Source organism: Strigops habroptila, chromosome 22 (genome assembly GCF_004027225.2).
Source record: "Strigops habroptila isolate Jane chromosome 22, bStrHab1.2.pri, whole genome shotgun sequence".
NCBI classification, from domain to species: Eukaryota; Metazoa; Chordata; class Aves; order Psittaciformes; family Psittacidae; genus Strigops; species Strigops habroptila.
In genome coordinates, this window is record NC_044298.2 from 783316 (window position 1) to 805741 (window position 22426).

A 22426-nucleotide genomic window follows, 5' to 3' on the forward strand; every position below is an offset into this window, starting at 1 on the left:
GACCTACCCAGGGTGAGGGCTGGGCCAGGACAAGGCCCCCCCAGAGCCCTCCGCAAGCACACGCAGCCGCTCAGGTGCTGCTCAGGTTTATTGGGGTCTCTGTGACAGCAGAGCGGGGTCCCAGCACTGGGTGTCCATCAGCTCCATCAGCACGAGGCAAGAAGCAGCCAGGCCTGGGGGGGGTGGGAGACAGGTACAGTGGGTGAGAACCCCCTACCAGCACCACAGCTTCACCCTTCACCCCCCAGGAGCACCATGGCCAGGCTCCTGTCACCCCCAAGCACCACTGTTGGATCCCCATCACCCCCCAAGCACCACTGTTGGGCCCCCATCACCCCCCAAGCACCACTGTTGGGCCCCCATCACCCCCCAAGCACCACCGTTGGATCCCCATCACCCCCTAAGCACCACCGTTGGGCCCCCATCACCCCCCAAGCACCACTGTTGGATCCCCATCACTCTCCAAGCACCACTGTTGGATCCCCATCACCCCCCAAGCACCACTGTTGAGCCCCCATCACCCCCCAAGCACCACTGTTGGATCCCCATCACCCCCCAAGCACCACTGTTGAGCCCCCATCACCCCCCAAGCACCACTGTTGGATCCCCATCACCCCCCAAGTACCACTGTTGGGCCCCCATCACTCCCCAAGCACCACTGTTGAGCCCCCATCACTCCCCAAGCACCACTGTTGAGCCCCCATCACCCCCCAAGCACCATGGCTGGGCCCTTGTCCTGCCCCAAGCCCCACAGCTGAGACCCCAGCATCCCCCCAATCACCATGGTTGGGCTCCCATCACCCCCCAAGCACCACAGTCAGGCTCCCATCACCCCCCAGGCACCATGGCCAAGCCCTTGTCCCCCCCCAAACACCACGGCTGGGCCCCCGTTCCCCCCCAGCCCCACGCGGAGCAGGCAGCCGAGGGCAGGGCACTCACCCATCACTGCGCAGGGCAGGCAGGAGGTGCCGGCTGGTGCCCGGGGAGGGGGGGGATGTCCATGTCCTAGTCCAGCAGCTCACGGATGCACCAGCTGCAGAGCAGGAGGTAGACGCACTCCCGCAGCAGCCGCAGCAGCCAGGAGCCCAGGCGCACCCCCAGCGAGGCTCCGGCGGGTGCCGGCAGTGCCACGGCCCGTGCTGTTTGCCTCGCGGTGCCCAGCGGCCGGGCTCGGAGCAGGCGCATGGCCGAGGGCTCAGCGGGGTCTGATGCGGGGACACGGCCGTGCGGGTGCACGGCGAGCGCTGGAACCTGCTCCATTCTCTGCGCTTCTAAAGCCTCCACAATAGTGGGCGCGGTGGGGGGGGAACACAACCCAGGAACCCTTTTGTTTTGAGCTGGCCTCACCCCCCGCCCCATCCTGCTCCCCCCAGAGCCCCGAAGGGACGGGCACAGCCAAGCACGAGCGCGATGCAGGACGCAGGCTGAGCGCAGCAGGTTTATTCAGTGCTGGCAAGCAGCAGGTTTATTCAGTGTCATACCCAGGGGTGCCCGTGGGGCCTTCACTGGCGGGATGTGCGCTCCTCTTCCTCGTTTTCCAGCTCGTAGGCAGGCCGGTACCGGTCCCGGCCCTGGCTGTCGGTGTAGTGCAGCGCCGGGTTCTTGAGCGTGTTGGCCATGCTCCCCAGGGACGTGTAGCTGCGGAGGGAGAAGGCAGCTGCCAGGCTGCACCCCGGGGCACTGGCTGTGCCAAAGCGGGGCGGGCGGCACCGGGCACTAACCCCTTGTCATACAGGACGCAATAGGGGACAAAGAGCTGGCGCAGGAACTCCCAGATGTCCCGGTAGGTCCAGTCCTGCAGGCAGAATTGGGCAGGGGATGACACAGCGGTCCCAGAGAAGATAATTGTTCCCCCCCAAGAGCACACAGGAAAGCCCCAGAGCGCTCCTGTCCCTCCTTGTGCGTCCCCAAATGCAGGAAAAGCCCCTCTTCGGGCAGGAAGGAGCCCTGTCTCGCAGCACCAGGCAGCCTGGCTGCAGTGAGGGGCACCCATCTGTGCAACAGGGTGGGAGATGCTCTGGGGAGGGAAGCCCTCCAGAATGGGTGTGGGTTAGTGCCAGCTTCCAACCCCATCGCTTCAACCTGCCCCAGAGCAAGAGGAGGCCACGTACCAGCAGGGGGTTCACCCGCATGTACGGGGGCCAGTCGGGGTCCGTCAGGCACATGGCTGTCAAGGTGCGCGAGTAGGGGTCCGTGCGCCGCGTCCCCATCAGCACAGCCTCAAGCTGCGGCTGCTGCTCCTTCAGGTGGATCAGAGCTTCCCGGATGGAGCCCTCCACGGTGCAGAGCTGCACCTTGTACCTGCACAGGCAGGGCAGGAGCTGCCGTGGGGCTGCGGGGCTCCCTGCTTGCCCGGCAGCCCGCCCCTCGCCCCCCGCACCTCCGCACGGTGGCCTGGATGAACTGCTCCATCTCGGGGAAGGGGGACACGATGCGGATGTAGAGCAACTGCAGCTTCTCCTGCCTCGCCGGGTACCGTCTGCAGAGAGACCCGTCACACACGGGCTCCGCGCCACAGGAATCCACGTGTTCCCCCAGAGCAGGGCAGGGGAGAGCCTCGGAGCCCTGGTTGGAGCCCATGGGACCCCCCACCTCTGCCCCAGGCCGGGTACCTGTCCAAAGCAGCATGGACGAGGTGCAGCAGGGCTGTGCAGTCCTTCCCCCCGTTGAAGCCCACGCAGAGCTGGGTCAGGCTGTACCGGTCCAAAGCCTCCTCGATGGTCCGCAGTGCTGCTGCCACCTTCTGCCCCAGGGCTGAGCCTGCCGGGACGGGATGGTCGGTGCCTGCCTCGGTGCTGCCCCAGGGCCTGCGCTACCTCGGCCTTCGGGCACGTCTTGTCTCCAGACACACCATGGAGCCTGGAGCCAAGAGCTTGCATAACCCGGAGGTCAGTGCCGTGGATGGGACAGGGATCCTGCCAGCACCCGGGAACCACGGCACAGCTCCCTCCAACACATGCTGAGCTCTCAGGGACCGGCACCTAAACTGGGGTTATGGGTCCCGCTCCCACCTGTGTTTGTGGCAGTAGCAGAGCCTCGGTACCCCTCAAGCCCCCCAGAACAGGCAAACTCTGCTCCCAGCCTGCTCTTCCCCCTGTGCTGGTCCCGTGAGGCCGGCCACTGGTTTACAGTGAGGGTGGCAAAGCCCCGGCACAGGCTGCCCAGAGAGGTGGTGGATGCTCCATCCCTGGAGACAGCCAAGGCCAGGCTGGATGTGGTTGTGAGCAGCCTGCTCTAGTTGGAGATGTCCCTGCTCATTGCAGGGGTTGGACTGGATGAGCCTTGAGAGTCCCTTCCATCCCAAACTGCTCTGTGATTCCCTGTACCTGACTCAGCCAAGCCATAAACCTCGGTGGCCGCCGGCGCGATGCAGTCTGTCACCAACGGCACGACAACGCCCGGCGGCAGCTTCTCCATCAAGAAGCGATGCGCTTCCTCCAGGTCCTGCTCCGACTCCGAGTCCAGCATCAGCTTCACTCGGTAGTAGTTACTGGCCCAGTCCGGGTAGGAGCCCAAACTGACGCGACCCTGGAAGGCGGCATCGACCTGGTCCAACGCGGGCGCGATGAGCACCTCGTCGGCCGCCACGTAGACGGTGCGGGAGTGGAACTGGGTCTGCTCGCTGCGGAAGAGATGGGCAAAGCCGTCCAGGGCGCGCTCCATCAGTGCCGGGATGCCGGGGAAGATGTAGACGTTGCGCACGCTGACCAGCGGGTACTTCAAGGCGCTGCCCGTGCCGTAGTTGAGGCGGGAGGACTCGGGGACACGCGCCAGCTTCATCTCGGGGCACTGCGCGTCCGTCTTCCCAAAGAACTGCTGCACCAGCGCCACCAGCTCAGGGTGGGGGGCGACCCGCTCGCCAAAAGCCCTGGCCACGGCCTCGAAGGTCACATCATCGTGCGTGGGGCCGATGCCCCCCGACGTGAGCACGAAGGTGAAGCGGGCGGCGAAGGCGGCCACCTCGCCCGCGATGGCCTCCACGTCGTCGGGCACCACCGAGATCCGCGCCACCCGCACGCCCAGGGCGCGCAGCCACCGGCACATGAAGAACGAGTTCGTGTCCTGCGTGTGGCCCTGCGGGGACGGAGACACCGGTGAAGGGGCGGCGGGTCCCGGCGCGGCCCCCCCGCCCCGCAGCCCCCGGCCGCACCTTGAGGATCTCGTCGCCGATGACGATGATGCCGGCGGTGCTGCCCCGCGGCGCGGCGGGGCCCGGGGCCGCCATGGGGCGGGAGGAGGCGGCGCGCACGGCCCCGCCCGCCCGCCGCGCCCCCCGCAGCGCCCCCCGCAGCACCCCCCACATGGGCCCGGCCCGCCTCTCCGCTGCGCTCAGGCCGCGGCACCGCCCCGCGCTCCCATTGGACAAGCAGCGCGTCCATCACAAGGCGCTGCCGGCGCCGATTGGGCCGCCGAGGCGGGACCCGGCGGGGACGGAACCATCGCGGTTGGGCGGGGGAAGCGGTGGCCGCTCCCCCTTGGCGGCCGTGGGTCCGCCCGGCGGGAGAAAGCACGTGCGCGGCCGCGGGGCACCGGGAGCTCCGCCCCCCCCTCCCCCGAGCGCTCCATCATCCGCCCCCTTCCACCCCGCCCGCCACCGGAGCGCTCCATCACCCCCCCCCTCCAACCACCGGGAGCAGCCCCCCCCCAGAGCCCGGGCACGGCCGCACCGGCAGCCCCCCGCCACCCCCAGCACAGCGCACAGCAGCTCCCAAACAAACATCTCTTTATTGACGGTAGGAACAGGCACCAAGCCCGGGGCTGAGCCGCCGCCGCCGCTGCAGCGTCCAGGTAGCACCGGGAGACACGGGGCGAGGCCCCCCCGGGGGTGATGCGGAGGAGGAAGGTGCTGTCTCGGCTCGGGCCGGCGGCCTCTCACTTCTCCGGCTTCTTGGGCAGCGGCCGGCGGAAGAGCAGGATGTGGGGCTCTGCGGGAGGAGCGGGGGGGGGTGTTAGGCCGGGCCCCGCGGCCGCAGCCCCCCCCGCCGGGGCTCACCTGGCTCATGGATCATGTAGTGCACCCAGCCCTGGCTCTGCTGCACCCCCAGGTTCCGCCACTCCGACTCCGAGAGCAGGTGGGTCTTGGGCACCAGCTTCGCGATGTCCTTGGGCAGCATCACGTGCCTGCAACGCCGCGACCTCAGCCGGGACCGGGGACACCGGGACCCCCCCACCAGGGAACCGATACCAGGATATCCCCCCCCAAGTGAGCCGTTACCGGGACATCCCCCCCACAACTGAGCCATTACCGGGCCTACCCCCCCCCCGAAGTGAGCCGTTACCGGGACACCCCCAAGTGAGCCGTTACAGGGACATTCCCCCCCCAACTGAGCCGTTACCGGGACATCCCCCCCTTATCAAGCAGCCGTTACCGGGACATCCCATCCTCCCCCCCCCCCAAATGCGCCGTTAATGGGACATCCCCCCCATAATTGAGCCATTAGCGGGCCTCCCCCCCCCCGAAGTGAGCCGTTACCGGGACACCTCCAACTGAGCCGTTACGGGGACATTTCTCCCCCCCAATTGAGCCGTTACAGGGACATTTCCCCCCCAAATGAGCCGTTACTGGGACATCCCCCCCCAAAATGAGCCGTTACCGGGACAACCCGCCTTCCCCCGCCTCAGGAGCGCCCCCCGCCTGCCCCCCCCCCCCGCCTCACCGGTACTCGAACTCCTCATCGTCGTACTTGTCGGAGTAGTAGATCTGTTTGTGCGCCATGACCGGCGGCCGCCCCTCCCCGGCCGCCCCCGCCGCGCCCTCACCTCAGCGGCCGTTGGCGCCCCCCGCCCCCCCCCCCCCGCGGCGCTTTCAAACGCCGCCGCCCCGCGCTCTCATTGGTCAGAGCCGCGGAGCGGGCGGGGCGGAGCGGGATTCCATTGGCCGGCGCTCGCGGGGCGCCTCTTCCTCGCGGGGGCTAACCCGGCATGCTATTGGGAGCTCCCGGTCACGTGGCGGGGGCGCGGTGAGGCCGCGCTGGAGGGTGCGGGCCGGAAGTAAGTCGCTGGCGCGGTGCGGGGCGGTGCGGGGCCGGGGGGTTGGAGCGGTGCGGGCGCCGCCGGGACCGGAGGAGACCGGCGGGAGACCCATGGTGCCCCGGTGAGCGCTGCGGGCCGGCCCGGGCGGGGGGAGCCGCGGCGGGGTTGGCGCGGCCTGCGCAGCCCCCGCGGGAGCGGCCGGGCCGTGCAGGGCGCCCCCTCCGGGCCGTGGGGCCGGGCCCCCGCGGGGCTTCCCCGGTGCCGGCCGCTCGGTTGTGTCCAGGTCTCGGTTCGCTCCGGTGCCCGCTCCCTGCGCGGCGCTTGCGATACGTGCTCGGGGGCTCTCCTGCGCTCCGGTTCGTAACGTCCTGTGTGTGGGGGGCCACCGCGGGGGTCCCCGGGACCCCATAGTGTGGCCTCAGCAGGGACCGAGGGAGCCGTTGCCTCCGCGGTGCCCTCAGCCCTGCCGGTGCTCCGTGGGGGCAAGTCCCGGAGCAGCCCCGGGCGGTGCGGACCGGGGTGCACGTTCCCCGTTGCGGGTCTTTGCCTCCCCCCTGCAGCGCGTCGTGCCCGTTACAGGCGGTTCCTGCCCCTCCGGCTGTCCCGGACGCTGCCACCCTCGGCCCCTGGTGTCCGAAGGCCCTCGTCACCAGTGAAGGGGTCTGGCCCGGAGCTGCTGCCCTGCGCCAAGCAGGGCCCTCCTTATCTCAGTAATCGTGTTAGCGCCCGCCTGGGCTCCGGCGCAGGCCCCAGATAAGGGCCTGATCGCTGCAAGGAAGTAAATCACGTTGCTGCCCTGTACTGCTCGGCCTTGGCCGGGCGCTGGGGGTGGGAAGGGCAGCGGCTCTGGAGCTGCTCCTGCTTCGCTTGCCTTGTTTTTCCCTCGCAGAGCTTCCTGCCCTTCCTGGCTCCCCCCTCGGAGCCTCTTCCCGTGACTTTCTTCTCCACCGCTCCCCTGAGACAAGGGGGCTGCAGCGCTGGGGGCTCTGCACGTCCTTGTGGTGCCAGCCAAGGGGGTGGCAGGAAGGGGCAGCTCTACCTCCCCCCCATCCCAGGCTGCCTTTGCTCTCCCTGTGTGCGTGTGGCCGCTCGGTGCTGGTTTTAGGGGTTGGCTCCAACTCTTGTCTTGGGTCATGGAGTGGCTCTCGACCCCCAGTTCCATTTACTGGTGCGGGCAAGGTCTGAGCAGGGTCAGGCCTCGTGCTCCTTCTCCCACCACATCCCAGCTCCGTCACCTCTCGGATGGGAAGCAGGAGGCTTCCCTGGATCTCTTGCCCCGTGGTGGCAAGTGCTGCAGCCCCTGGCAGTGAGGAGGAGGAGCAGGGTTTGCCTCGGTGCGAGGGCCAGCAGGGCAGGGCTGGCTAACTCCCTGTTTGTCCCCGAACCGCAGGTCGGATGCCACACGAGAGGGGCTGTGCGCTTCTGTTCCCTGCCCGGGGCCTGCCCTGCCCTCCGCGGCGATGGAGTACGTGGTAAGGACCGCGGTGGAGGGCGAGGTGGCTTCGGTGGTGGATCCTGCCTCCCCTCTCTCCCTGCTGGCAGGGCCTCAGCCTCCTCCTCACACCTCCGCTGGCATCTCCTGGCCCCTCTTCTCAGCAGCAGAGAGGTGCTGGCAAGGAACACGTAGGTGCCGTATGACGCTCCTGGGATTGGAGTGGTGGTTTTTTGCTTCCCCCCTGCTCTGGAGGCTTGGGGATGGCTCCGTTGTCGGACCAAGAGGGTCTCCTGCCCCCCGGCGAGGCGCGTACGTGCGGCAGCAGCCGGCGCGCGGCTGCCTGCTCCTCGCTGCAGCTTCTTGCCAAACCACTGGTGTGTTCCAGGTCTCTGACTCAGCTCCCACTTTGTGTTTCCTGGGAGGATGTGGGGCCAGCGCCCGGTAGCACGGCCTCAAGCGTCCCCTCTCTGCTCCTCGCCTCGGGCTGTGTGTGAAGTCCCAGCCCCAGGCACCCAAAAGTAGCCCTCGTCCCTCTGCCCAGCCCGTGCGTAGGGAGCATCCGGCCGATCCAGTGCCTCTCCTCGGTGCTGGGACGTGGCCTTGGAGCTCTTTTGGCTGCTCCGCTGCAGGAGCAGGCGCTCGCTGCTGGCCTGTGTGGCAAGGGGAAGGGCAGCTGCCTGCTGGATGGGGCTCATCGCTGCCTCCTCCTCAGGCAGGGCCCTTGTTCTGTGGCCTCTCTTTGCCCTCTGTGCTCTGAGCCCGCTGGGAAGGGCTCTTGGATGCCCTGGGATGGGCTGTGGTGGCAGCTCCTGGTCTCTCCAAGGGCTGGGGGCAGCAATACATCTTGTGACTGCCCAGTGCAGACCGGTGGGGTGCACTGCCCGGCCTCAGGAAGTTCTGATACAATCAGAAATGATTCCATCTGGGAAAAGCAGAGGCCTGTGTGCGGCTCCGGGGGCTGCATGTTGGGGATGGCTGCTCTGAGCCCCATTGTCTGGCCCTGAGCCGGTGGGAAGGGGCTGAGGAACCCTCCCCCCCCATCCCCTTTGCAATTCCCTTCTGCTCTTCCCTGGGGAAACGCTTGTGCTCACGGAGCCGGTGCTGCCGTGCCAAGGGATCCCGGCCCCACATCCGTCGGTGGCCGGGCCCTCTGTGGCTCCCCCCGGCAGTGGGGGGCTGCGGCTGCCCCTCGCGGGGCTGGCGGCTTCCTGGCTCCGGCTTCCTGCTTTTCTTTAGCGCCGTGGCCACGGGAAGGTCACAGCACGGGGGCCCCCGGCGGGGACGAGCGCGTCGCAGGACGGCACCGCGGGCTCCCGGCGCCGCTGGCGGCTGAGGTGGGGCTGGCGTCGCGGCGCTCCAGCACCGGGAGGGTGATGAACCCACCGTCGTGAGCCGCGGCCCCTCGCACCGTGTTAGAGGCTATTTCCAGCTCGGTCCTGCCTTCGTTTTGCTGTCCCCGTGGCGGTGTGCGAGAGCTCGGGAAGTGGGGCCGGCCGCCGGGTCTAAGCGGGGAGAGCCCTTCCCTCGGGCTGGATTTACCCGGGTTTGGCGCTGTGGCTGGTGCTCAGCAAGGCCCTGGCTTATGCTGGGTCAGAGGGGTTGAAATCCCTGCTTCAGCCATGGGAGGCAGAAGCAGGGAGAAGGAAGGAGAGAGCTTTTGCCCCCCGGGGGAGGCTCATGCGGATCGATGGTGCCGCCGGTGCGTTGGGAAGGGGGGAGCGGGTGCCCCCGCCACCCCGCACCCGCTGCTGGGGGCTCCCCGCGCTGCAAGGGGCCGCCGTTTGCCCCCACCGCGCTCCCTCCCGCTGGCTCCGCCTGTGACCTTGATTTTTCCGCTCCAGATAGGCGCAGGGTCCCCTCCCCTCGCCGCCAGCCCCTCCTGCGCTGCAGCCCCTGCCCGTGAGTCAGCACGGCCCTTCCGAGCAGCGGCGGCCGCTCAGCCCCGCGCCCGCCGGGCTGCGGAAAGCAGCAGCCGCCTCTCCCGCCCGCGCTTGAGCCCACCTGTATCCTGCTCCTTGCGCATCCTCCTCTTCCTGATCCCAAAGGATTGCTGTCCCTGCAGCCCCGGCGGCTGCGAGCGCCTCTGGCACCTCAGATCGCGGCCCCCCCCAACCCCCTGGCGCCCGGTGCCGCTCCCCCCCGCCCCGGCAGAGCCCGGCGAGAGCCAACGGCGGCAGCCTGCTGCCGGCACGTGGGTTGCGTAGCTCCGGCCACCACAGAAGGACCTTGTTCGCTCCTGGCCGGTGCTGGCCGCGGGGCTGGGCCGGGCTCGGATGCGCTCTGAGGCTGCCTCGTCTCAGGGCGTTAAATATTCATGCTGCTGATTTCCTCTTAGCGGGGCTGGAGCGAGCCGCGGGGCAGCGGCGCTGGACCGGGCAGAGGGGCCGCAGCCAGCCCCGCCTCAAGACAATGGGATTTGCGGTGGAGCAACGCGGGGCCGTGGGGCTTGAGCAGCTCCGCGCTGGGGGCCGAGGATGCTGACCCCCCCCCCGGGGCGTCGCCACAGACCCGTTTCCTCCGCGCCGCAGCGGGGTTGAGCTCCGTCCATCCGGCTCTGCACAGCCTTTGCTGACGCCGCTCGGGATCGATCGGCTGCGCCGGCACCGAGCCCGGCAGCCCCCCAGCCCCGCTGCCTGGCGCCCCGGGGCCGGCTCTCGCTGCCGGCCATGCCGGGCTGGCGCGGCCCCGGCACGGAGCTCGGCCGAGGCTTGTGCCTGGGGGCAGCTTCCGCACTGGGACCCTCCATGGGGCCCCCGTGAGCCCCCGGTGGCTGCTCCAGGCGGGCCGGGAGCCCTGCTCGGCGCTCTCAGCATGGATCTCCTGCAGAAGAGCAAATACAGCCACCTACGGAACGAGTCCGTCTCCTCCCTGGAGGAGGCCGTGGGGGTCCCGGGCTCCCCGGTGGAGCCCCTCGCGGGCACACGGTCGCTCTCTGGCTCCTTGTCCTCTTCCTCCCTCGGCCCCGCGGCGCCTCTCGGGGAGCTCTCGCCCGAGTCTGAGGACAGCCCCACCACCCTCTGCTCCTTCTTCCCCAAAATGGCCAACCTGAAGCTCTCCAACCCCGCCAACCTGCTCAGCCTGCGTGGCTCCTCGGGCAGCGGCAGCCCCGGGGAGCCCCCAGCACCGGCACCGGGGGGAAACGCCAGCCCTGGCTCAGCGGGACCTGTTGCTGTCTGTTCCCAGGATATGAACAAGCTGAGCAGCGGGAAGAAGACGCGGGTGGAAGGCGGCCAACTCGGGGGGGACGAATGGACCCGCCACGGCAGCTTCGTCAATAAGCCCACCCGCGGATGGCTGCATCCCGATGACAAGGTCATGGGCCCCGGGGTCTCCTACCACGTCCGTGTGAGTGCTGGGGGGTGGGAAGGGTGATGGTGGGGATTTGGGGACCTCCTGGTGTGCTCTTTGGGGGGGTGGTAGGTGGGCAGTGGGATTCCTGGGGTGGTCGGGCTGACCCTGCTCTCTCCCCCAGTATATGGGCTGCGTGGAAGTCCTGCAGTCCATGAGGGCTTTGGATTTCAACACCAGGACGCAGGTCACCAGGTGAGCTCTGCCTCTTTGGGGGGGTCTGAGCCCCACACAAACTCCTGGCGGGGTGTGGGGCTTTGGGGGGCCGGGCTGCCTGCAGCAGCCACATCAGATATTAACACCAAAGAGCCCCATTTGTCACCCTGTCCCTCACACGCTGGTCCCGCGGTTGGGGGGGGGTCACTGGGGAATGGGGAGGGCACTGCTGGGGGAGGGCTGACATCCTGCTTGCTCCCTGCAGGGAGGCCATTGGGCTGGTGTGCGAGGCCGTGCCTGGTGCTAAGGGAGCTGTGAGGAGGAGGAAGGTGAGGCCGGACCGGGGGGGGGCTCAGCAGCATCAGTGCTGAGGATGAGGTGCCCATCTCTGCTGGGGGGAGGGGGCTGCAGGACATGCAGGGGACCCCCCTCCCCACACTGCTGTTTGTCCCCAGCCCTGCGGCCGCTCCCTCAACTCCATCCTGGGCAAGAGCAACCTGAAGTTCGCGGGCATGCCCATCACCCTGACCATCTCCACCAGCAGCCTCAACCTCATGGCTTCTGACTGCAAGCAGGTGAGGGCGGGGGGGGGGACGGTGCCAGGGGCTTCAGGTGAGCAGGAATCCTGCTGAGGGACACGGAATGTCCCCGGGCTCTTAAGGGATGTCTTGGTGGGCTGTGACCTGCTGAGTGCCCATCTCCCGCCAGTCCCTGGGGGCAAAGAGGTTGGGGTGATACCCCAGAGACTGGGAGACCCGAGTGCCGTGGCCTGGGGCCAGTGGGTTTTGATCCCACTCCCTGTGGCCCTGCTGGTGCCCCAGACCTTCTCCTGAGAGCCTGTGGCTCCTAACCCCACAATGTGGAGGAGTGTCTACTGGGAGGAGTAGAGGAGGTGCCTCAGAGGAGCTCCTGCCTGCATCCAACAACCTCTCTGCCTTGCAGATCATTGCCAACCACCACATGCAGTCCATCTCCTTCGCTTCTGGGGGAGACCCGGTGAGTACGGGGGGTCCCCGGCACATGTGCCCTGCCCCGGGCTGGGGCTCGGTGCCGCTCCTGCACCCGTCTCACCGCTGGTGTCTCGCCCGCAGGACACAGCCGAGTACGTCGCCTACGTTGCCAAAGACCCTGTCAACCAGCGAGGTGAGGCTGCGCTGGGGGGGGGTTGAGGCACAGCTCAGGGTGGCACCGAGCCCCTGTGAGGAAGCTCTTGGGGTGCATAGGGCAGGCTCGAGGGATGGAGAACTTGGAACCATGGAATGGTTTGGGTTGAAGGGACCTTAAAGCTCCTCCAGCTCCAACCCCCTGCCCCGGGCAGGGACACCTTCCACTAGAGCAGGTTGCTCCAAGCCCCTGTGTCCAACCTGGCCTTGAACACTGCCAGGGATGGGGCAGCCACAGCTTCTCTGGGCACCCTGTGCCAGCGCCTCAGCACCCTCACAGGGAAGAGCTTCTGCCTCAGAGCTCATCTCAATCTCCCCTCTGGCAGGTTAAAGCCATTCCCCTTGTCCTGTCCCTCCATCCCTTGTGCAAAGCCCCTCTCCAGGTTTCTTGTAGCCCCTTCAGGCACTGGAGCTGCTCTAAGAAGCAAGTGTGGGGAGTTAGACCTCATTTATCATGTCTCCCACCCCAGCCTGCCATATCCTGGAGTGCCCCGAGGGCTTGGCGCAGGATGTGATCAGCACCATCGGGCAGGCCTTTGAGCTGCGCTTCAAGCAGTACCTGAAGAACCCCCCGAAGCTGGTGACACCCCACGACAGGTAAGGGCAGGGCAGCGGAGGGAGGCGGGAGGGTGCCTGGGTTTGGAGGGGGGTGTCAGCTGCTCACCTGGGCCGTGCCCCCCCCCCAGGATGGCCGGGTTTGATGGATCTGCCTGGGATGAGGAAGAGGAGGAACCAGCCCCCGATCACCAGTACTACAACGATTTCCCTGGCAAGGAGCCTCCCATCGGGGGGGTCGTGGACATGCGGTTGCGGGATGGGGCTGCTCAGACCCCCAATCACTTGGGGGCCACACTGGTAAGGCTCTGGGCATGTCCCTGTGGGGAGCTCCGTGGTACAAGGGAGATGCAGGGACCCGGTGTTGTACCTCCCCAGCACCTCTGTCCCAGGGGGTGCCCCAGGAGGGGTGGGCAGTGCAGGGGGGCTCACCTCCACCTCTCCCTGCAGCCTGTCGGCCAGTCCAGCGGGGAGTACGACACCCAGAAGCAGCACGCTCCTGCCCAAGGTAACGTGATGGCCATGGTTGGGCCCCATCTGCCTTCCTGGCCGCGGCGGGTGCTGGTGTTGGGGTTGGGGCAGGCTGGAGCCCTGCTCACCCCGGTGCTCTTGGTAGGAGGGAGAGAGAAATACCCGGCTCCGGTGGGTGCATCCGGCCGCACGGACCTGTTTGATGACCCATCGTATGTCAACGTGCAGAACATGGACAAGGCCCGCCAAGCGTCGGCCGCCGGCCCCCCCGCCACGGCCAACGGCAGCGCCCAGAGAGACCTCTTTGACATGAGTGAGTGGCGCCGGGGCTGGGGGGGGTGGCGGTAGGCTTGGCCACGGTCCCACCACCGCTCCTCTCTCCCTGCAGAGCCTTTTGAAGACGCTCTGCGCGTCCCCCCGTCCGTGCCCGTGGGGCTGCCCCCTGCCCAAGTGGTGGCCTCCATGGAGGAGCAGCTGAGACGGGAGCCCTGGTACCACGGGAAGATGAACCGCAAGGAGGCCGAGAAGCTGCTGAAGGTGAACGGAGACTTCCTGGTGCGGGAGAGCACCACCACGCCGGGGCAGTACGTGCTCACCGGCCTGCAGGGCGGGCAGCCCAAGCATCTGCTGCTCGTCGATCCCGAGGGAGTGGTGAGTCCACACAGTGCGCCAGGGAGGGAGCTTGGCACGGTCTGGGGGTTACAAGAGCCTCGGGGGCATTGGGGGGAGCTCCTGGGGGCTGCCTCTGGGGTTGGTTTGGGGGCTGGAGAGCGCCTGGGGCTGCGTGGGGACCCCTTGGGCCTCCTGTTGGCAGCAGCAGCCTCCTGAGTGTCCCTTCCCGGGCCCCCCAGGTGCGGACAAAAGACCATCGCTTTGAGAGCGTCAGCCACCTCATCAGCTACCACATGGACAATCACCTGCCCATCATCTCGGCCGGCAGCGAGATGTGCCTGCAGCAGCCGGTGGAGAGGAGACTCTGAGCGCCCCTGGGGCGCAGCCCCCCGGCCCTGCTCCCTGCCCAGGGCACCCTTGGACTCTGAGCCGGGTGCTCTGCCGGGACTGAGCATGGACGCGGCCGGGGCCTGTCCCCGGTGTCACGCAGCGCTGGTGCAGCGCGAGCTGCCGGCATGGCCGAGGAGGGGGTCTCTTCTTGCCAAAGCCCCTGCTGCCCCCCAGCTCCAGCCATCCCACAGCAGCTCAGCTCCTGCCACAGCCTGGCCCCGCTCCTGTGCCGTGGCCGCTCACACCCACCGGCGTGGGCACGGGGATGGAGGAGCCGAGCCCCCGGGGTGTGGAGGGGGGCACATCCCCCCCCCCCCGGCCCCATTCTGACTGTACCCAGTCACTTTACGTGTTAACTCTGTGCCTTGACCCACAGGTCCCACACTCTTATGCAATGGCGGGGGGCCGGGGATGGAGCCCCCCCCTCCCCGTGCTCCCAACCCCACCGTGCCCCTTCCCGGGACGTGCCCCGGCAGCCGGGGGGTGGCGGGAGCCTCCCCCCCCCTAATGCATGGTGTTCCTCCCCAAGCCAAAGCGCAGCCCTGCCCCGGGCCCTGCTCTACCAAAGGAAACGGCGCTCGGTATTAAAGTTGGTATTTCTCTAGGCCGTGCCTGGTGTCACGGCGGCACCGGCCGCGGCGTCGCCCCTGCACCGGACCGCTGCATGGCCCCCTCCGTCCGTCCCCCCCGCGCCTTCCCCGTGGTCCGCTCCGCTCCCCCCCTGCGAACGCTGCGAATGGTTCGCCCCGCTCTGCTTCCCACCCCGCCCAGCGGGCTGTAGTTGGTGCATTCCCCCCCCCTCCGGCAGGACTATGTAAATGGTTCATCCCTCCGCGCTCCAGCATCGCTCTGCGCTTGGGCCGCGCTGAGATTGGCTCCGCCCCGCCCTCTTGCGCGGTGATTGGTTCTGTGCGCGCCCACGCGCGGTGATTGATTGGCTCCACCCCGCCCCTCGCGCGGTGATTGGCTCCGCGCGGGCCCCGGTTGCGGGTGGTGGTGGCGGCGGCGGCGGGGCCATGGCGCGGCGGCGGCGGTGGTGAGGGCCATGGCGGCCCCGCACGCGGAGAAGCTGGAGGGAGGCGTCCCGGCCCCGCCGCCCCCCCCCGGGGCCCCCGCACCCCGCGGGCAGCGCCGCCGCCGGCGGGCCCGGCCGCAAGCAGGGGAAGGCAGGTGAGCGCGGGCGGACCGGGACCGGCACCGGGCGTGGAGGGAGGGAGGGGGGGCACGACACCGGCTGACGCGGCCCCGCTTGTCCCCGCAGGGCTGCAGATGAAGAGCCCCGAGAAGAAGCGGCGCAAGTCCAACACGCAGGTAGGGCCGGGAGCGGGAGCGGGGCCGGGGCCGGGCGCGGGGCCGGGGCCGCGCTGACCGCCGCCGCCTCCCGCCGCAGGGCCCCGCCTATTCGCACCTCTCGGAGTTCGCGCCGCCGCCCACCCCCATGGTGGACCATCTGGTGGCCTCCAACCCCTTCGAGGACGACTTCGCGGCGCCCAAAGCGGGCGCAGCCGCCGCCGCCGCTGCCGCCGCCTCCTTCCTCGGCAGCCCCGTCCCTTTCGGCGGCTTCCGCGTCCAGGGCGGGATGTCCCCGCAGGTGCCCTCCGGTTACGGCGGCGGCCCTCAGCCCCTGCGGCGCCAGCCCCCGCCCTTCGCCCCCGGGCAGATGGGCCCGGCCTTCAGCATGGCCCCGCAGGGCCCCGGCTACGGGCAGCCCGGCGCCGTGGGCTTTCCCGGGCAGCCCTTCGGGCAGCCGCTGGGACCGAGCTTCAGCCCCCCCGGGGCGCCGCTGCTGCAGGGGCCGGTCGGCAGCTTCGGGCCCATGATCTCCCCGACGCTGGGGCAGCCCCCGCGGGGGGACGTGGGCCCCGGGCCGGCCCTGAACCCGCCCCCCGGGGGCCCGGCGGTGGGGCAGCGCTTCGGGCAGCCCGGCAGCCTCTTCGGACAGTCGCCCCTGCAGCGGCCCGGGCAGGGCGGGCCCCCGCTGCCCCCCACCGCCAGCCCCTTCCCCGGGGCTGACCCCGGCTTCCCGGCCGGTGGCGAGGAGGGGGGCAAGAGCCTGAACCCTCCACCCGGTGCCTTCGCCCCAGAGCAGCACTCGGGCTCTCCCGCCGCTGTCAATGGGGCACAGCCCGGCTTTACCCCCGGCAGCGCCGGCCGTGGCGCCGGCACCCCCGAGACCAACAGCCTCCCGCCGCCCCCCCCGGGGAAGGCAGCGGGGGGCTCAGGCCATCAGCCGCCGCCGGGGCTGGTGTACCCATGCGGGGCTTGCCGCAACGAGGTGAACGACGACCAGGACGCCATCCTCTGCGAGGCATCGTGCCAGAAGTGGTTCCACCGGGAGTGCACCGGGATGACGGAGAACGCCTACGGGCTGCTCACCACCGAGGCCTCCGCCGTCTGGGCCTGCGACTTCTGCCTCAAGACCAAGGAGATCCAGTCCGTGTACGTCCGGGAGGGCCTGGGACAGCTGGTGGCCGCCAATGACGGCTGAGCTGCCCCCCCCAACCCTCCCCGCCACCGGGCACGGACTGACCCCCGGTTCTGGCACCGTCACCAACTGGAGAGACAGGGCTGGGCACCAGCTTGGTACCGGCTGTGCCATCACGAGCCCTTTGATGGGCAAGGGAGGGGGGGCTCCCGCCCGGGTGCACTGGCCCCCGGGGGCTGAGGCTCCTGGTGCCCCCCCTGGCTCTGCCCCGTGGGTCAGTGCCCTTGTGGGGAGGGGGGGGGGCGAGCTGCACCCCACCGCCATACACGACCCCCCCGGGGTTGCACAGCGCTGCCGGCGCCCGCATCGCGTACTCGGGGCAGTCCCGGTGCTCTCTTCCTCTCCCCGGTGCTCGGGATGGTCCCGGTGCCCCCCCGTCCCCCTGCCCCGTTATCCCGTTTTAGCCGATCGTTAATGGAAACTTTTGTACTGTCGCTATAAAACTCTCAATCGCGCGTGTCCGTGTCTCGCTTCGCGCCCGCCGCGGGGGGGGGGGGTGGGGGCGGGAAACGGGGGCGGTGTCCGGTACCGGGGAGGGGGGGCCTCGCGTGCCCCGCCCCGCCGCCATCCCATTGGCCGTTGGCGTCACGTGCGAGCCCCTTCCCGAGGGCTGTGACCGGCACCGGAGAAAGTTACCGGCGGGACCGCGGCAGCAAGTACCGCCCCCCCGCCCCCCCCCGCCCATTAGCATCACTCCCCGGGGCACGGAGCCGGGAGCGGGGCGGCGACCGCGGCTCCAACGGGCACCGCCCGGGGCTGGGGAGGGGGTGAGTGGGTGGTGTCGCCGGGGGGGCCGGATCCCCACGGGCCGGTTCCGGGTCCCTGAGTGGCGGCGGGTGGGCGGCGGGGGCTGCCCGAGGTACCCGGTACCCCCCTTCCCACCCGGTACCGTCGCGTCCCCGCAGGGCTCGGTGCCCCCGGGCCGGGCCCCGTGTCCCTCCCAGACCGGGTCCGGTGTCCGCCGTCCACCTGCCCGGCGGCATCACCCGGCTATAAATACCCGTGGAGCAGCTGCTGCCCTTGGAGGGGGCTCGTGGGGGGCGGCTGCCTGCGAGCACCGGCGCTCCCGGGTCCGGGTCGCGTCCCTTCGCCCGTTTCCCTGCAGGTGGCTCCGGGCCGGGCCCATGGCGGAGAAACCGGAGCCCCGGGACTCGGAGAGCAGCAGCCGGGAGCCGGCGGGCAGCGAGGTGAGGCCTGGGCTGCGGGCACGGGCTGAGGGCATGGAGGGACGCGGGGCCGGGACCGAAGGTGCCGCTACCCCCCTTCTCGCAGGGGCTGCCCGTGGAGACGGTGGGTCCGGATCTGGAGCCGGAGGAGGAGGAGAAGGAGAAGGAGGAGGACGATGAAGGCAGCCGGGACCCCGTCGCAGGCAGGCGGCAGCGCGGGGCCGGGCAGGTCGGGGGCCGCGGGGCCGCTGCTCACCGCCGCTCTCTCTTCCTCCAGCCGTGACCGTCGAGGCCGCAGCCGCTTCCCCCGTTCATGCAGAGCTGGGGCCGAGCGGGGACCCGGGGCCTGGGGGCCTGCCGGGGGAACACGGGACCCCGCAGGACCGGGAGGAGCACCAGGACCCCGGGGCCGAGCCCCCCGGGGACGGCTCCGCAGAGCCGGACGGTGACGAGCAGGAAGAGCCCGATGCTGAGCCCGAGCTGGGGGCTGAGCCCCTCGCAGCAGGTCAGGCCCCGCGGGGGCCGGGCGGGGGGGCCGTACTTGGGGGGCAGACCCTTCCTGGAGGTGCCCGTCCCTCCGCAGAGCCACCAGTGGAAGAAGGGACCTGCACGAGCAGCGATGATGACGTGGAGGGGCTGCGGCGACGGCGGGGCCACAAGCCCTGTCCTGGGCCACCCCCTCCCGTGCCAGGCCTGCACCGGGGGGCTCCAGGCACTGAGGATGAGGATGGGCTCAGCATGAGCAAGTACCTGCTGTGGGCTGTGGCACTGGTGGCCATGGGGCTGCTGATTGTGTCCGGTGAGTGGGGTCCTGGGGGCAGAACGGGGGTCCTGGGGCAGGGTTGGGGCCCAGCACCCCCTCGTCATCCTTTCTTGTCCCCAGGTGGCATCTACGACTCAGCAGATGGTGAGTGCTGGGCAGGATGCGGGCGTGCAGCAGCACGGATGTGGCCATGGTTGGGTGTCTTCCCTCCTGTCTGGTTCCCCTCCCCAGACCCTACGGAGCACGTGGTGAGCCGGGATGTGGCAGCCGGGGAGCAGGAGCTGCTGCTGCCCATCGACAGCAACGTAAGGAGGGGTCCGCAGCGGGGCTGAGCCCCCCTGAGCTGGCCAAGGGCAGGCGGCACTGCTGGCTCCATCTTTCCTCTCCCCCAGGCCTCACAGAAGAAGCTGCCACCGTCGGGTGCCAGGGACCCACAGAGCCCGCAGTCCCTGAGCCTGCTCCTGGACAAGCTGGCCAAGGAGAACCAGGAGATCCGGCTCATGCAGGCAGAGCTGCAGGTGGGGCTTGGGAAGCCGGTGCCGCGTCCCGGTGCCGCTGCCCCCGTCCCACCTCGCTCACGGCCCTGCTGCCCCCTCAGGCCCACAAGGAAGAGCTGCAGGTCCTGCTGCACAAGAGCGAGGGCAAAGCGGCGGCAGCCGGGGCGCAGCAGCAGAGCCTGGCGGCGGAGAACGCGCGGCTCCGGGCGGCGCTGGACCGGGAAGCGGCCGCGCTGCAGGAGGCCCGGGCCGAGCTGCAGCGCCTGCGGGCGGCTGGGGCACCAGAGGCGGCGGCGGAGCAGCCCCCTGGTCCCGGTGGGGACGCGGCGCGGCGTGAGGGTGCGCGGTTGGCGTCGGTGCGGCGGGAGCTGGCGGGTGCCCTGGAGCGGGCACGAGGTGCTGGGGGACTGGAGGCGCTGGTGGTGGAGCTGAGAGCCCTGGAGCAGCGCTTGGGCCAGGAGCTGGAGGCGGGGGGGCCCTGGAAGAAGCCGTTTAAGGCAGAGAAGAAGGAGAGCAAGCGGCACAAGCAGCACGGTGCCGGGGAGCGCGAGAGGAGGGCGCACGGCAAACCCCATGGGCACGGCAAGGATGCCCGGTTCCCCCGGGAGCACAAGCCGGGCAAAGCCTGGGGGAAGCTGCCTCATGGGCCTCCGTTCAGCCGGTACCGGGCACCCCAGGGCTGCGTTGGAGTGGCCGAATGCGCCCGCAAGGAGGGCCGGGAGGTGCTGGGGGCTGCGCTGGAGCCGGTGCAGAAGACCCAGTTCCTGCGGCTGCTGGAGGGGTTCATGGGGCGGCTGGGCTGGGGGCAGCACTTCGCGGGGGTGGCAGCTCGGCTGGACGGGGCTTTCGGGGCCGATGGTGCCTTTGCCCACGACCGGCTGCGCTTCACCGATTTCGTGGATGATGTGGAGGAGATGCTGGAGGAGGTGGCGCGGCGGGAGCGGGGTAACAAGAAGGCGGCCGATGGCTTCGAGGAGTTCGTGCTGCGGCACTACAGCGGGTGAGGGACAGCGCGGCCGGGGGGGGGGCGCAGGGCCCGGCCCTTGCTCCCCATCACGGCCCCCCCTTCTCTTGCAGCACCGGTGGGAAGGAGCGAGGCTGGAGACCCCCCGGCACCGCGGGGTAGAGCCGGGATGGCCGCCCCACTGCAGCCTTGACCCAGAAGCCCCCATGAAGGGCTCCCCACGGGCTTGTTTTAGGGGGCTGGGGGCTGCCATCGTGCCCCACAGGGCCGGGTAGTGCTGGGTCCCCAACAATACACACAGTGTGATGCTGCTGCCACGCAATAAAGTCACCGCTGGGCAGAGCTGTGCCTGCTGGGGGGGGAAACGGGGTGCGGGGGTGAAACGGGGTGCTGGGAGGGAAGGGGGTGCAGGAGGGAAATGGGGTGCGGGGAGGAAAGGGGGTGCAGGAGGGAAATGGGGTGCGGGGAGGAAAGGGGGTGCTGGGGAAGGGGGTTCAGAGGAGGAAAGGGGGGCGCTGGGGGGGGGCAAAGGTACTGGGGGTTCAGGCCGGGTTTTGGGGTACCTCCTGTGTCCCCCCCCGCCCTGCAGGGGGCGCCGTGATGCGGGCGCGCCGCGGGAGGGGCGGAGTCAGCGGCGCCGCGCCCCGCCCCGCCCTCCTCGGACCGTACCATCGGGCTGTCCAGCGGGGGGGGGGGCGGGGGGGGCGTGTCCGGGGCGCGGATGGCGGCGCCGCGCGCGGTGCTGCTGCTGAGCGGGAAGAGGAAATCGGGGAAGGATTTTGTGGCCGAGGAGCTGCGGGGCCGGTACCGGGGGGGGGGGTCGGTACCGGGAGGTGGGGTCTGTACCGGGGGGGCGGGGTCGGTACCGGGAGGTGGGGTCGGTACCGGGGGGCGGGGTCAGTACCGGGAGGTGGGGTCGGTACTAGGGGGGCGGGGTCGGTACCGGGAGGTGGGGTCGGTACCGGGGGGCGGGGTCGGTACCGGGGGGGCGGGGTCGGTACCAGGGGGGTGGGGTCCGTACCGGGAGGTGGGGTCGGTACTGGGGCTGGTACCGGGAGTTGAGGCTGGTGCCGATGCGTCCGGATCGATACCGGGAATTGGGGCTGGTACCGGGGGGGGGCAGAGCCGGTACCGGTGCCTCTGACTCCTCTCCCACAGGCTGGGCCCTGATGTCTGCACTGTCCTGCGCCTCTCCGGGCCCCTCAAGGAACAGTACGCCAAGGTACTGTGCCAGGACGTGCTGTGCCGGGCTCTGCCGTGCTGTGCTGTGCTTCACCACGCTGTGCCATGCTGCTCTGCGCCGTGCTGCTCAGAGCCACAACGTGCTGTGCTGAGCCGTAACGTGCCACGCCGCACCATGCCCCATGGCACGAGCCGTACCTGCTGACCCCGTATCCCCGCAGGAGCATGGCCTGGACTTCCAGCGGCTCCTGGACGCCAGCGCCTACAAGGAGACGTTCCGGCAGGACATGATCCGCTGGGGCGAGGAGAAGCGTCGCGCCGACCCCGGCTTCTTCTGCAGGGCAGCGGTAGAGGGAGCGGCGCAGCCGGTGTGGGTGAGCTGGGAGGGACACGGGGACACACGGGACATGGAGGGTCCGGGGCAGGCGCCGACAGAGTTCCTGTAAAGGTGGTGAGCGACACGCGGCGCCTCTCGGACGTGGAGTGGTTCCGGGATGTCTACGGTGACGTGGTGCAGACCGTGCGGGTGGTGGCCACCGAGGAGACGAGGAAGAGGAGGAACTGGGTCTTCGTTGCTGGTGAGCGACCGCTGCAGTGAGCATGGTGCCGAACCCGGGGCTGCGCCGCCACTGGCGCTGCCCCATAGACGGCTCCACTGTCGGCCCCTGGCTGTGGGAGCTGGAGGGTTCAGAGGAAGCCCCCCAGCTCCATGGGCTGAGGCTGTGGCTGGGGATAGACAGACCCTGGCCCGCGTTGGGGCCTCACCTGGGCTCTGCTGTTCCCCAGGGGTGGATGACGCCGAGTCCGAGTGTGGCCTGGACCAGGGAGTGACCTTCGACTGGGTGATCACCAACGATGGGGATGAGCTGTCCCTGGACCAGCAGCTGGAGACGCTCCTGCAGGCGCTCCGCAGCTGCCTGTAGCTGGGGCCTCTCTCCCGGTGCTGGGGGGGCCCCGGATCCCCCCTTTTGACTGTGTTGGAAATAAAGCTCTGACACCGAGAGCTGCCCCCCCCCCAGCTCCGTCTCGTTTCCCTTGGGAAGGGTGTTTACATGGGGTCGGGGACACCGGCGATGCCCCTCGGGGTGCCCCCCCCTCCCCAGCTTTGGGGGGTAGGGGCAGAGGCACAGTTTAATTAATGGGGGTCACCAGCTGGGTGCTTTGTGGTGTATTTTAATAGGCTTCCAGCAGCCAATTCCCTGCGGATTATCCGCTTCCCAAGCAGACGGCTCCCGCCCTAATACCTGCTCCTCTCTTGCAGCAGCT

General features: G+C 69.6%; 6 protein-coding genes across 14 annotated transcripts; 4 read left to right on the top strand and 2 right to left on the bottom strand.

Annotated features, from left to right (window-relative positions):
• Window positions 1-70: 70 nt before the first annotated feature.
• On the bottom strand, window positions 71-4351 carry FLAD1 (flavin adenine dinucleotide synthetase 1). Of its 2 annotated transcripts, XR_003989684.1 has the most exons (9): window positions 4151-4351; window positions 3327-4074; window positions 2613-2760; window positions 2381-2479; window positions 2112-2301; window positions 1722-1795; window positions 1482-1638; window positions 940-1033; window positions 71-173 (listed from the first exon to the last, which is right to left on the bottom strand). XR_003989684.1 is itself a non-coding variant. In XM_030473765.1 (7 exons), the coding sequence occupies exons 1-7, from the start codon at window positions 4301-4303 to the stop codon at window positions 1503-1505; spliced, it is 1548 nt and encodes a 515-aa protein (XP_030329625.1). In that variant the 5' UTR covers window positions 4304-4351; the 3' UTR covers window positions 1426-1502. The 2 variants fall into 2 exon arrangements, 1 of the variants encoding a protein (XP_030329625.1); XM_030473765.1 differs by lacking the exons at window positions 71-173; window positions 940-1033 and having other exon boundaries at window positions 1426-1638.
• A 355-nt stretch (window positions 4352-4706) lies between these two features.
• On the bottom strand, window positions 4707-7364 carry CKS1B (CDC28 protein kinase regulatory subunit 1B). Its single transcript, XM_030473772.1, has 4 exons — window positions 6845-7364; window positions 5658-6741; window positions 4994-5121; window positions 4707-4925 (listed from the first exon to the last, which is right to left on the bottom strand). Exons 2-4 carry the CDS (start codon window positions 5714-5716, stop codon window positions 4873-4875), a joined length of 240 nt encoding a protein of 79 aa, XP_030329632.1. The 5' UTR covers window positions 5717-6741; window positions 6845-7364; the 3' UTR covers window positions 4707-4872.
• On the top strand, window positions 5116-14707 carry SHC1 (SHC adaptor protein 1). 6 transcript variants are annotated; one of them, XM_030473768.1, is made up of 14 exons: window positions 6051-6094; window positions 7364-7445; window positions 10592-10753; window positions 10881-10951; window positions 11178-11241; window positions 11368-11487; window positions 11855-11908; window positions 12004-12055; window positions 12546-12672; window positions 12762-12930; window positions 13081-13138; window positions 13247-13414; window positions 13490-13752; window positions 13953-14707. In XM_030473768.1, the coding sequence occupies exons 1-14, from the start codon at window positions 6084-6086 to the stop codon at window positions 14079-14081; spliced, it is 1530 nt and encodes a 509-aa protein (XP_030329628.1). In that variant the 5' UTR covers window positions 6051-6083; the 3' UTR covers window positions 14082-14707. The 6 variants fall into 6 exon arrangements, with proteins under 6 accessions (XP_030329626.1, XP_030329631.1, XP_030329629.1 ...); XM_030473766.1 differs by lacking the exons at window positions 6051-6094; window positions 7364-7445 and adding an exon at window positions 5116-5203; XM_030473771.1 differs by lacking the exons at window positions 6051-6094; window positions 7364-7445 and adding an exon at window positions 5977-5991.
• Window positions 14708-15083: 376 nt separating this feature from the next.
• On the top strand, window positions 15084-17043 carry PYGO2 (pygopus family PHD finger 2). The gene is given in 4 exon segments (XM_030473778.1): window positions 15084-15199; window positions 15201-15273; window positions 15365-15414; window positions 15494-17043. Coding segments are annotated over 4 exon segments (1272 nt in total). The 5' UTR covers window positions 15084-15148; the 3' UTR covers window positions 16592-17043.
• On the top strand, window positions 17043-20320 carry PBXIP1 (PBX homeobox interacting protein 1). Of its 3 annotated transcripts, none has more exons than XM_030473775.1 (10): window positions 17043-17244; window positions 17494-17775; window positions 17861-17957; window positions 18032-18259; window positions 18338-18553; window positions 18638-18661; window positions 18749-18822; window positions 18910-19035; window positions 19116-20014; window positions 20092-20320. In XM_030473775.1, exons 2-10 carry the CDS (start codon window positions 17713-17715, stop codon window positions 20138-20140), a joined length of 1776 nt encoding a protein of 591 aa, XP_030329635.1. In that variant the 5' UTR covers window positions 17043-17244; window positions 17494-17712; the 3' UTR covers window positions 20141-20320. The 3 variants fall into 3 exon arrangements, with proteins under 3 accessions (XP_030329635.1, XP_030329636.1, XP_030329637.1); XM_030473776.1 differs by having other exon boundaries at window positions 17694-17775; XM_030473777.1 differs by lacking the exon at window positions 17043-17244 and having other exon boundaries at window positions 17367-17775; window positions 18032-18101; window positions 18138-18259.
• A 297-nt stretch (window positions 20321-20617) lies between these two features.
• On the top strand, window positions 20618-22172 carry PMVK (phosphomevalonate kinase). Its single transcript, XM_030473779.1, has 5 exons — window positions 20618-20782; window positions 21137-21200; window positions 21382-21534; window positions 21609-21738; window positions 21947-22172. The coding sequence occupies exons 1-5, from the start codon at window positions 20700-20702 to the stop codon at window positions 22081-22083; spliced, it is 567 nt and encodes a 188-aa protein (XP_030329639.1). The 5' UTR covers window positions 20618-20699; the 3' UTR covers window positions 22084-22172.
• The last annotated feature ends 254 nt before the right edge of the window (window positions 22173-22426 follow it).

Coding starts and splice junctions, on each gene's coding strand:
- PBXIP1 (XM_030473775.1), top strand. CDS start 17,713: ATGGCGGAGAAACCGGAGCCCCGGGACTCGGAGAGCAGCAGCCGGGAG. Junction 18,823..18,909: donor TGCTGCCCATCGACAGCAAC/GTAAGGAGGGGT, acceptor CCTCTCCCCCAG/GCCTCACAGAAGAAGCTGCC. Junction 20,015..20,091: donor GTGCTGCGGCACTACAGCGG/GTGAGGGACAGC, acceptor CTTCTCTTGCAG/CACCGGTGGGAAGGAGCGAG.
- PMVK (XM_030473779.1), top strand. CDS start 20,700: ATGGCGGCGCCGCGCGCGGTGCTGCTGCTGAGCGGGAAGAGGAAATCG. Junction 20,783..21,136: donor GCCGAGGAGCTGCGGGGCCG/GTACCGGGGGGG, acceptor CCTCTCCCACAG/GCTGGGCCCTGATGTCTGCA. Junction 21,739..21,946: donor GAACTGGGTCTTCGTTGCTG/GTGAGCGACCGC, acceptor GCTGTTCCCCAG/GGGTGGATGACGCCGAGTCC.
- CKS1B (XM_030473772.1), bottom strand. CDS start 5,716: ATGGCGCACAAACAGATCTACTACTCCGACAAGTACGACGATGAGGAG. Junction 5,122..5,657: donor GATGAGGAGTTCGAGTACCG/GTGAGGCGGGGG, acceptor GCGGCGTTGCAG/GCACGTGATGCTGCCCAAGG. Junction 4,926..4,993: donor CTACATGATCCATGAGCCAG/GTGAGCCCCGGC, acceptor CTCCTCCCGCAG/AGCCCCACATCCTGCTCTTC.
- FLAD1 (XM_030473765.1), bottom strand. CDS start 4,303: ATGTGGGGGGTGCTGCGGGGGGCGCTGCGGGGGGCGCGGCGGGCGGGC. Junction 4,075..4,150: donor TCGGCGACGAGATCCTCAAG/GTGCGGCCGGGG, acceptor CCGTCCCCGCAG/GGCCACACGCAGGACACGAA. Junction 2,761..3,326: donor TTATGGCTTGGCTGAGTCAG/GTACAGGGAATC, acceptor CCGTCCCGGCAG/GCTCAGCCCTGGGGCAGAAG.
- SHC1 (XM_030473767.1), top strand. CDS start 10,220: ATGGATCTCCTGCAGAAGAGCAAATACAGCCACCTACGGAACGAGTCC. Junction 10,754..10,880: donor GGGTCTCCTACCACGTCCGT/GTGAGTGCTGGG, acceptor TCTCTCCCCCAG/TATATGGGCTGCGTGGAAGT. Junction 12,056..12,545: donor AGACCCTGTCAACCAGCGAG/GTGAGGCTGCGC, acceptor CTCCCACCCCAG/CCTGCCATATCCTGGAGTGC.